Source organism: Punica granatum, chromosome 1 (genome assembly GCF_007655135.1).
Source record: "Punica granatum isolate Tunisia-2019 chromosome 1, ASM765513v2, whole genome shotgun sequence".
Taxonomy (NCBI): domain Eukaryota; kingdom Viridiplantae; phylum Streptophyta; class Magnoliopsida; order Myrtales; family Lythraceae; genus Punica; species Punica granatum.
The window spans coordinates 20,822,269-20,834,448 of NC_045127.1; the positions used below are offsets into that span (position 1 = coordinate 20,822,269).

A 12,180-nucleotide genomic window follows, 5' to 3' on the forward strand; every position below is an offset into this window, starting at 1 on the left:
CGACCATGCAAGGTCGAGAGGGTAGTGTGACAAAACCCCAACAGTGCAGGCAATTTACGTCGTTGCCCGTCCCACTCTCTCATGCATACCAGCAGCTTCTTACGGATGGTAATATTGGGCCAGAGGTCCCTCACCCAAACTTCGACCTGAGTTCATGGGATCAGAACAATCACTGCGAATACCATTGTGGCCCCCCAGGACACAGCACTGACGATTTCCACAAGCTAAGAAACAAGGTGCAGGGGATGATTGATGCGCAAGAATTCTCCCTTAACAAACTCATACTGCTAAACAACCAGGCCAATCCTTTGCAAGATCGGGACCAGTTGTGAACGTTAGCAATACTTATCTTGTGAGCAATGACAAAGCTCAGAAGGGAGAGTTGATCTCCCCTTAAGGGCTACCTACTTTGTACAGGACGTCTCCCCACGTTTTAGCAAAGCTATAAGCCACACGATGGAAGAGGGATTTTTTTTCTTATTATAGCACAGACGTTAAATAAAAACCCTTGCATAGCTTTTGGAATTTTTGCGTCTATACTTTGTCTTTGATCCCTCCTCGACATTGTCATATTCTGAAACAAATCGTTTTTATTCTCAGGTTTATCTTAAATCCAAAATAGACTTGGATTAAAAAACGCGTGAGCGATATTATGAGGAATGAGCCTAATCGCTCTCTGCCGAAGCTGTAGATGAAAGCCTCACAAATGATCGCGCATCCGACCAGAGAATGGGTCCCACCAGCCCTCCGCCGTCGCTACCAACCATATGCTGGGGCAGCATGCGCACTCTTCCTTAAGCTCCCATTTACTCTCATTTAAAATGCATTCCCAAATAAGCTACTGGCATGAACAAACCCTTTAAGGGCACTAGGATAGTCCCGAAAACGCCCTGTTGGTTTTGTCGGACTTGTTTGACTTGCTTGTCTTTGAGGGACCCTACTTCCTCGAGCCTTCCCTAGGATGGCTGCACATGCCTACTCGCAACCAGGAAAAACATGCTTATGTTACCCCGGTCGTGGTCTAACCACTCCAAAGTGGTGATGACCAGATTCCCGGAAACAAATGTCATCCACACGTGACAACCCATGGGTCGCGGGCGGAACAAAAAGGGATTTTCCCATGGGTCCACCCCATACTTCTTACCACATATTCCCCCGCATAATTGCCTAATGCATTATCTTCTTTGTCATCCTTCATAGGGGCACATTGGCCCCAGGTGAAGAGCGATGCGCGAGTTCAGGCTTCCCCGAGAACTTGTCTCGAACCCTTTCCTTATACTTCGACGAGGGTGGTGCTCGGCGATGAGGTACCCCCTACAAAGTCGAAGATGAGGAAAATCGAGCGAATCACTCAGCATTGATGCAACCGTCTTCTTCAAACATCCAGCGACTTCAGCAGTGTGTATCCTTGAAAAGGCACACGTTGCTAGAACAACAAGCTATGATTGGGGACAACGATCGCACACGGTGCCTGCCACGGGCCACTTCAACAAATGAAGACCAGGGCATCCTCGTCCAACATTCGCATCGGGGCAACCTAGGTTGTCCACTCTTACGGGACAATTCTACATTTTCTTTTCCTAGACAATAGGGGAAATTCACCTGTAAAGCCTTGCAAGGGCAAATGACATGAAGTTCGACTTCCAAGTGCACAAGAGTCAAACTTCAAGGTAAGTTGGCCCTCACAAAATGGGGCTAGTAACACGCAACAAGTCTCTACGAGGCAAAGCTCATAAAGCGGCCTCGGCAATGCAAAGTCGAGGAGTCACAAGCAAATACACGGGACACAAAACAAACTTCAGCTGCAAGAAAAAAAACAGAGCGAAAAGAAGCGGGAAAAACCCGCCAACAAGCGAAGCAAGGCAATGCCAATGTTATCCAAAAGTACCGGCGCCTCCAATTCAAAGAAATCAACAAACCCCGACAAAAAGGGAAGCAGCAGACACAACTCCTCGACGGAGACATAACACAACGCACTAGGAGGTCGAATCCTTCGAACCCTTCGCCCTTGCAAACTCGAGAGATAAAAGAGTCAAGCTTGCTAGGTTGAAAACCCTTTTTGAGGGGCGGTCTAGGCAAAAGCTAGGGTAAAAGAGAGGCACGATCGGAAACCCCTTTGTGGGCGATCGTGGCAAAAGGAGAGCTCATCCCCTTTAGGTTGAGAGGTGCGGCCCCGAGATGGGTGACCATAACAAAAGGAGAGTTAACATGAGAGAAGGGTAAAACAATTTGTCCCCTTTGTCCCTCACACACTACGCGGACCAAAGATCCCAATAGAAGTGGTCATATTGTCTACTTCAAGACGATCCTCTTGTAAATCTGCCGGGCAAGCGCCCGTGCACTTTTGCTCCGGACATTTTCTTTAAGCAAACACATTTTCATTAAGCAAGCACCTTTTCATTAAGCATGCACCATTTCATTATGCAATGCATCATGCAGCTCATCGGGCAGGCGCCCGTGCATCTTGCAAACCCACCGAGCAAGCTCTCGAACACCCTGCAACGTCCACCAGGTAAGCGCCGCGTTCTTGCAAATCCGCCGCGCAAACGCTCGTGCTTCCTATAAGTCCACCAAGTAAGCGCCTGTGTATCTCGCAAACCCGCCGAGCAAGCGCTCGAGCACCCCACAATCCACAGGGCAATGCGTCTGTGCATATTGCAAACCCGCCGAGCAAGCGCTACTGCACCCCGCAACTCGTTAGGCAGGCGCCTGTGCCTCTTGCAACCGCACTTTTCATTATGCAAGCACTTTCCATTATGCAAGCAACTTTCTTTATGCAAGCACCTTTCATTTTGCAAGCACTTTCCATTATGCAAGTACTTTCCATTATGCAAGCACTTTTCATTATGCAAGCACTACCATTATGCAAGCACTTTTCATTATGCAAGCACTTTCATTATGCAAGCACATTTTCATTATGAACACATCTTTTCATTAAGCAAATGCACCTTTCTTTAAGCAAGCACACCTTCTCATTAAGCAAATGCACATTTCTTTAAGCAATCACACCTTCTCATTAAGCAAACACACTTTTCTTTAAGCAATGTTTTTTTTCCTCAAGCACCACACTTTTCGTTAGACTTTGCACACTGCATTTCTGATTCAACAAGGCACTTTCCATCAACTGAGCAATTTTCTTTAGACATGCACTCTACTTGTTTATTGCCAAGCTTATTCACATCTCATCTCGTTTCTTTTATCTGTATGTTAGGCACAATATCCTACGTATCCAAAGCAAGAGGGAGAAGACTGTCATCGGAAGTTCCATGTGGGTCAGTGCTATCAAATTGGGGTGCTTCTAAAAGTCTTTGGCTGCATCCTCTACTCGAGCACGCAGTCAAAGAAGGGCAAGCTGTCAGCACCCCATTTTGGCTCATCAAGTCAAACAACACATATCAACAGTGGTCCAGACCATGACTTGAGTATTATCACGGAAGAGGGCTCGACAGAGCAAGAAATCACTATTCATCCTTAAGTCAGCAGAATCAATCGGATGACATGTGCATACAATAGAAGGACTCCATTGGTCACCAAAAGGCAACAGAGTGACTAGATAGCTCAATAACTTCCAAAACTGGCATTTTCAATATACCACGTGAACAGTCCTATTTTCCGATAGTTCGCTCGACCATCGGAAGATAGCCAATATTGGACTCCAAAAATCCACATTATTGTCAAACAGATGAAAAACGTCTTCAAATGCATTTCGCAAATCATTTGCTCTATACAAAGCAACTTTCTGTATATAGACAACTTTTCAATGGAAGTAAAAAAATACCGGTTTCTTAGAGAAAAGTTAATTCCAAATATCAGATGAGGCCATGCCCCACAAGCATACAGAGCATGAGCAGTGCTTCAGATTGTCACTTGGAAGCCACATTGACACTTCAAATGACTTCCGAGCAACATAACAAGCATACCCTTCTTCGGAAATGCATAACCGAAGACCGATCTGACGGAATAACGGCAAACGAAGTTGACCCTGCATTGCCCTGAAAACTCCAACGGATAGACGTAATTGGGCAAAATAGACAGCAAAACCCTTTTCAGTTTCCCGAGTAACCTTCGATGAGCATAAAAGGCCATTTTCAGTGGAAATTCATATCCGGAGGTCCTCTTTGGGGAAACTTGACGCTGGATGCCTACCTTACACAGTGCTAGCCTTCCTAAGGCTTAATGTGGAATCGTCGGAATGAATTACACAACTCATCTAAACCTCTCGAGCAGTGCTTTAAAGGTCTCAGATGCACTTTTCAAGTCCTTAGAGGTTCAATCTCGACAAACAGAGATCACAGTGATCTCTGGAGCGTCCAACCAACTCAGAAAGTAATTTGAGAAATCCAGTTTTGGCCTTCTAGGACGTCTCCGGCTCCACATTTGCATCACCGGCTTAAGGGTTAATTGTTCACTTTGTCTGACAATTTATGTCAAAATAACCAACGTGGGATGCAGATACAAGATATGTTGTCAGAAGCGATTAACTTCGCTTTGGTCACCTGAAACAAGCAAAACTGACTTCCGGACCTCATATGAACCTGAGGCATTTTTCCACGAAAAATGCCAATCTTGTGCTAATTAAATTTGTTTTCCCACGTATATCGACAATTCGACGTTTAATTTGAACCACGAACTTCGAATACGCGACCAATTAAGACCTGAGCTTTCTCTCGATTTCTCCTCTTTGGCCGTGGGACCCACGGGCTGCCCAAGGGCAGCCGCAACATCCCATTGCCGCCTTCCCCTTTGCTCTCTTGCACACTTGCATTCAAAATATCTTAAGTATTCTTCTTCAACACTCCAACTTCACTTCCATGCCAATAATGCTTTTAACTCTTCTTCATCAAGAATACTTGGCTCATATTCATCCCCATCCTCATTAGCAAAATCGACTTTTGCAAATCAAGGGGGTAATTATGCTTTGTTTTGCTTAATTTCTCATTAAGCTTGCCTATATATTGCTCAAGAGTGATTAAGCTAATCACTTTTCATTCTTGCATGCTCTCACTAGCTTTCTCCCTCTAGGAATGCTCTCATTTCCTCCCTTGCTCCAGCAGCAAAACCGCAGCCCAACCCAAGCAAAAACCCTTAGAGTTTAAGTCGGAATCCATGGCGATTACTATTCCGACTTATATCCAAAATTTTCCAAAATTCATGGACCACATGTTTTGGACCCAAGGAGTTCATTTCTAAACTTAGTGTTTCGGTTTGAAGTGGTTTGCTCATCATTTCTGATCAATTTCACCATTTCAGGTTTCGATCGTGCTCTCGGGTGAACAGTGACACCCGTTCGTATGCCCAGGCGCCAGCTGCGCATGCCCATGCACGCCTGTTGCTCCAGACGCTAGCGCGCGACAGTCTACCTCCGCTCGCTGCTCCAAATGCCCAGTGAGTTAGAGCGGAATAATAATTGAATGCGAACTAACTGAGATTCAATCATTTGTAATTATGTTTTGTTGTATTATTTTTAAGAGCGCATTGTAAGGATTTTATCTTGTACATTCAAATTGTAAGAATCTCAGTTGGCAAGCAAACGGTCCGGAGTCGAATCACTCGAATCGGTTTAATGTTTGCCCAAAGGAAAGTAAACCCTAAATCACGCGGTTTTAGTTCACGCAGGAATTCAAACATCATGGTTTGATGAACTGTAACGCAAGATTGTGAACCGATTCCCCGACACGCGGGTTTACTTCTCTCTCGGATTCTCAACTAACAACGTTTAATTCATCGAATTTTCGGTGTCAAAACGTGCAAGTCGAGCTCAACTTAATTCACGTGAAAAATAATTAAAATATGCAAGCCTAGCAAGTTAGAGTACCGAAAGGGCGTGTGGGATATAGGCCCGCAAGTAACATGAACCCTCGAACTCGGACGTTCCGGTTCCACACGACTAATGCCTTAGCAAAACTAGGTATTTCGTACCCCTAAACCTGGGTAACTTATCCACCCTCAACCTTCGGGTGGTAAAATGATAAGTGGCGACTCTTTCTCATGCGTGTCTGTCACGCATCCCCGAAAAAGGTGGACACTCCCAAGCCGCGCAATCCAAAAGCGTGCATGCGGGCCCAGACGAGAGTCCACATTCGGATCCATACACTCATACTCTGTATAATTGCTGGATGTAATTGCATCTGACATCGGGTATTAACTTTTCTCTGATGAACCGGCATTTTTAGACTCCTATTGAAAAGTTGTCTGTATTCAAAAAATTGCTCTGTATAGAGCAGATGATATGCGAAATGTGTTTGAAGACACTTTTCATCTGTTTGGCACTGCAATGGAATTTTGGAGTCCAATATTGACTATCTTTTGATGGACAAGTGAACCACCGGAAAATAGCACTGTCGGCGTTGTACTCTGCAAAATGCTGGTTTTGGGATTATTTGGGCTTTTTGGTTGCTCTGTTAGCTCTTGAGGACCAAAGTAGTTCTTCTGCTGTGCGCCCATGTCATTTGCTTAACTCTGTTGACTTGAGTGTGAATAGTGATTTGTTGCTCTGTGGAGCCTTCTTCTGTATTAATGCTCAAGTAGTGGCCTGACTCGCTACTGATGCTGTCGTTTAGACTGGTGAGCCAAAATGGGGTACTGACACCTGCCCTTATTGTTTCTTTGATCTGCATTTTGCACTCTCTATTCTCTTGCAGCTTGATTCTTGTTGCCGTTGCCATTTGTTCTGTTGCCACCCCATTTTGGCGGTTGCTATGATGCACCATAGATGACTTATTATGAGTTTGGTGGGTGGGTAACTTGAAAGCATACATTGGCCCCCTCGACATTGGCTCGGGAGAGGTAAAATTATCGACCTTAGCGGCACATATAGGACTCCCCTTGATGTGTTTGTGGGATAACTCGGAGAATGAGTGGAAAAGGGGTCTTGCAAACCGTGATGATGAGTGAGACTTTTACAAACTCGATTTCACAAAGTTCTCATGATGTTTCAGTTCGGTCCCTATAGGCTTTTCACTGTTTTCAGAATCAGCACGGAACTTTCTGATTTGTTTCAACATTGTCCTGGGCCATTTTCAACATTTTCAATTCAGCCACTGAACTTTCTAGAAAATCCATATTAGTCCAGAGAACTTTTCACCAATTTTTAGTTCAATCCCCGACTTTCTCAACAAATCCAAAATGGCCCCTGGCTGACGTTTTACATTGTCAAAGTTGCCCATGACTTTTGAGCTGTTCCAAATCAGTACTTGCGACCTTAATCGAATTTCCAAATCAGCCCCAGTTTCTTGAAATTGTTCAATTCAGTCCTTGGATATTTTCCTTGAAAGTTTCCATGTTAAATAAGATCTCCAACCATTTCTACTTGAGTCCCTGAACGGTTTCTCATTTCCAACCCTTGTCCTCTCCCTCGATATTACTCGGTTCCCGTATTTTTGTGTTTTTTCATATCATGAGTTAGTGTCGTTTTATCGATTTCGTTAAATATTGTGCTTTGTGCGTGCTTGAATGTTTGCGTGTGTTCATAAGATCATGGCAGCACCGGCTTTGTAAAATACGTGTTATGTCATATTTAATGTTTAATGCATGCGAGAAGCGATTAAAATCGGGCGAGGAGACAACCTAAGACCCTAGCCGGGTCAAGGTAACTCATGGCCTTTCTCCTAGAGAAGGGGCCGAGAGTCCGACTAATCTCAGTCGAGGGTAGCCTCCTCCGATTTAAAGTTGTTTTTTAGTTTGTGTGCAATTGTGTCCTCTATTTCAGCATTAATTAAGTAATAAATCTCATATTAGATGTGGTAGTCTTAATAATTTGCATGGATTTGGGTATCGACGACTATCTCGGGCTCTCGAGTGTCCAAGAGCTTATCGGCCATTATTGACCGGGTGTTCTTGGCTCTCGGGGACCTATCCAGGTCTTCGTGTCGCAAATCATTTCACTAACCCGTAACTTCCAAGGCATGAGGAAACGATCATTAAAATTTCCACACACGGGAAAAAAAAGGGACGTCGAATTGGGCTAAGTAAATCACTCAGTTTTAAGCAAAATACATAAATTGATTAAAAAAAAAAAACCTGTAACCGCCTTGATAGGTTAAGAACGGGTAATCTTGCCTTTTTCAAACTCAAATTTTGCAAATCATTAAGGCACATGGTCCAATGTAGTATGGACATTTGAGAAAGACTCGAGGACTTTGACTCGAATATTCGCCTGATTTCAGGCGGTTCAGGTTGAGGCGCGGGAGTCTTTTTCATATCACTTCTAGGCAGATCGACCGGTCTTTTGGCTCTATCGGGGTTCTCACATGACCTTGGAGGACCCAAGGGGTTGGTTGGCACCGGCTATAGGCAGAGGTGGCCCGCATCGCATAGTCTCATCCTTACACAAAATCATTTTCAGCACAAGGGCAACATCATTTGTTCTTAACTTACCGACAGCCCTAGGGCTAGGATAATCGAAACACTCTAGGCAACGGGTGGAGACTGGTAGCCTGTGCGGGTGCAGGTTCATGTGCATTGCCCGCTTCATCCGACCGAAGTGTTTCTATTATCCTAGCACAGCTCTGGGCACTTAGAACGGGTTCATCCGTCATAAAACACGAAATTTGACTAATCATGCACTTAGCATAATCAAACATGGGCAATTAGGCAAAAAGGGATAGATTTTGGTTTTTTAGGCAAAAACATGTATCTGTCATAATTTGTTAAAGCCGCATTGTGACCATGACAAAATAATTTAAAACAAACCCATACATCTTTAGTCGAATTAGCACCGCACGCAAGCATGATCTTGTGTCTGTTTAGGGTAGGAATTTGTTTGACAGGCAACCCCGGTTAATAATTTGTTAATTACGTAAAAATCGGGCAATAATACACAATTTGTCTGTTTTCTTCTGTCTTGATTTGTTTTTTACTTGTTTCGTCTGTTTTCATGCGATTCGAGCCTGTGCCCATAGGATACGATGTACATGGAGTCCAACGCCCCTTTATTGTCGATCACGGGGTCCAACGCCCCTTTACCGTCGATCACGGGATCCAACGCCACCACACATCGAGCGGGCGTGACTCAAGTGCGATATGGGGTCTCGCCTTGTGTCACTATCTCGACTCGTTTAGTATCCATGCGAAGGACGACTCGAGTTAGGACACGTGAAATAAGGTTAGACAATCATTCGGGAGTTCGACAGGTCCCACGGCTATCTCGAGGACCATTCTGTCCTCTTGAAATTCGTCGGGTCGGTCGGACCTGATCTCCGGCTCTTATGAACTCACGTTGCTTTAATTTCAGTTTTGATCGTTTACACCACACAGTGAGCATGAGCAGAATATTGGCCGAATGTGAGTCGACCGGGATCCATTTGTTGTAATTTGTATTTATTCTTTGAGAGTAGATTGTGAGGTATTTGTTTGTACATTTATTTATGTAACGATCCCCGTCGGCAAGTGTGGGGTCTGAGAGTCGGAATCGATCGAGTCGGATTACAAGTCCCCAGGATGAGCGGGGTGACATGAGTCATGGGTTCGGTCCACACGGTGAATCGACCATCACGGTCTAGTTAGCCGAGATGCGAGGACGGTAGACCAATTCCCTGACCTGAGGATCCGCTTTCCTTTCAGCCTCTTAAACTGAACCGATCGCTTCTATGAATTTACGGTGTCAAAATGAGTAAGATGAGCGAAACTTAAATAAAGCGGCAAATGAATAAAAATGATAAACCGTAGACAGACTAGAGTACCAATAGGGCGTGCGGGATATAGGTCCGCATGTAACAGAACCCCCGAACTCGGAACTTTGGGTTCTGCAAGACCATATGCCTTAGCAAACTAGGTGTATCCTTACCCCTAGGCCCGGGCAACTCACCGACCCTCGACTCTCGGGTCTTAGACAAATAGTGGTGACTCCTTCTCACGCGTGTCCATCACGCATCCTCGGGAAGGTGGACACTCCCAAGCCGTGCGATTGGATCGCACGCATGCGGTGGGATACTCGCCTCATGTAGAGACTTTATTTCCGTGTGCATCCTATCGATGAGGCGTGAGTACTTTCCGCCACTTCAGCATACGTGGCCCGTTTTCACCCACAGGGCCTCGAGCCCACTTCTCAGCCACAAGCAACGCCAACGCCACAACCCCCTCCTACGGCCACCCCGAGTCTCAAGGCCATTGCACAGGCAACCAACCGCACACAGGGAGCTGCACGCCATGAGGGAGGAACATGATCAACTTCGCTGCGAGCTTGCAGAGACCCAAGAGGAGCTCACTAATCAGAGGGAGCTTTAGAGAGAGCTTACACGAGCACGCGCCCGCATAGAGAGTCAAGGTCAAGAGATAGCGCGTTTGAACGCCACGCTGGACTGAAATCCAGCAAAGGCGCAGAAGGTCTCCCATCCTTAGATTAGTTCCACCGACAGTGTCTTTGCCTCGCTCGAGCCTATGTGATGCTCACTCGTCTACTGAGTGCAATAGACTGTCGATTTACTGTCTAGGTCCTTTTAAAATCAAATGTCATCTTTTGTAACTCAAGAGTCAAATCGAATCAAGTGATGGCATTAGTATTTTGGAAAACCCATGCATCTCATATACATTGCTATGCACGTCTATTTTGGTAACAAAATCAGTTTGCACTCATGCTTACACACTCGTGGGTGTAGGTAAAAACAACTGGCGGCACCACACCGCTACCCATTCGGCATCGATTAAGAATGGAGGAAATCGACCCACCGATTCCTCCAGAGGAGGTCACCCCATCAGTTTCAGTGCAGTCTCAACCACCTATTACTCATGCACCGCCGCTGCCAACTCCAACAAGGATGCCATCAGGATATTCGAGTGCACCCTCGGTTTATCTCCCGCCATCAGATGTGTCTACGACATCTTCAGGGGTGGCACCTCCACTACACGTCCCGCCACCAATGTACATGCCACCAACTCCGGCACCTCCATACTCACCATCTTCCAACGACGTTGCGCGCATCACAGTGCTCGAAGGCACGGTCAATCAAATGGCCGTCGACGTGGCCGAGCTTATGGCCCTGCTCAAGGGTCCAAACCATGCCTCCGTGAGCTCCATCCTACCTCCTGCGTACGGGTCAACGATTGATCCATCTCCTTAGATCCTGCTTACCCTTGCACTAGAAAGCAACGTTGGGGCCATCTCTGTGCCGACGCACTTCCCGGCGATTGTTCCACCATTAACACACGTGCCGGCGGTCTATCCGGTTCTTTCTCCTCTCCTGTCAACCCTTCCAGCGACCTTACCTCCTCCGCCAATGACGGTACCGATAATGGATCTAGCTATACTCATGCCTCCCCCGACGTCATTGCCGGCTCCGGGCCTCATCTACACTGCCTCTCTGCCGACGATTCTCTCGACAACAAGCACACATGCTCCTGCTCCCATCACTAAGCCATTCCCCTTCCCAACTCCACAACCCCACATAAGCCTCCCTCGCCAAACTCCATTGATCCTAAATATTCCTTACTATAACTCGGGCACGCAAGCTATGGCCGCCCCTGAAACTCCACCGACATTTACTCTCCCTACTGTGGAGACAGAGCATGAGCGCCGGATGAAAAGAACGGAAGAGATGATTGTACGGACCCGAATGTGAACTCTCGTCGGGGCCCGCATGCGCGCGACCTGAAATCGCGCGGCTTGACAGATTATTCCACCTTCCCGTGGGGACGCGTGATGGACACACGTGAGAAGGAGTCGCCACTTATCATTTTACGACTCGAAGGTCGAGGGCGGATAAGTTACCCTGGGTCTAGGAGTATGGAACACCTAGTTGTTGTTAAGGCATTGGTCTGTGCGGAGCCGGAAAATCCGTGTTCGGGGGTTCATGTTACGTGCGGGCCTATATCCCGCACGCCTTTTCGATACTCTAGTTTGCTAGGCTTGCATGTTTTATTATTTACCGCATGGATTAAGTTGCGCTCGGCTCGCACGTTTTGACACCGTAAGTTCGATGAATCAAACAATATCAGTTGAGAAGCCGAGAGAGAAGTAAATCTGTGTGTCAGGCAATTGGTTCACAATCTCGCGTTACAGTTCATCAAACCATAGAGGTTGAATCCCTGCGTGAACCAAAACCGTGAGATCTTGGATTTACCTGTGTCTAGGCAAGCATTAGACCGATTCGATTAATTCGACTCTTGGACCGTTCGCTCACCGACTGGAATTCTTACAGAATGAATGTACAAAATAAAATTCTTACAATGCTCTCAGAAATACAA

The 12,180-nt window shown here is 46.1% G+C and overlaps 1 protein-coding gene across 1 annotated transcript; it reads left to right on the plus strand.

Annotated features, from left to right (window-relative positions):
- The first annotated feature begins 10,646 nt into the window (after positions 1–10,646).
- LOC116204290 (proline-rich extensin-like protein EPR1) lies at positions 10,647–11,555 on the plus strand. Its single transcript, XM_031536383.1, has 2 exons — positions 10,647–10,986; positions 11,080–11,555. The coding sequence occupies exons 1-2, from the start codon at positions 10,647–10,649 to the stop codon at positions 11,553–11,555; spliced, it is 816 nt and encodes a 271-aa protein (XP_031392243.1).
- Positions 11,556–12,180: the final 625 nt, after the last annotated feature.

Coding starts and splice junctions, on each gene's coding strand:
- LOC116204290 (XM_031536383.1), top strand. CDS start 10,647: ATGGAGGAAATCGACCCACCGATTCCTCCAGAGGAGGTCACCCCATCA. Junction 10,987..11,079: donor GCTTATGGCCCTGCTCAAGG/GTCCAAACCATG, acceptor CCCTTGCACTAG/AAAGCAACGTTGGGGCCATC.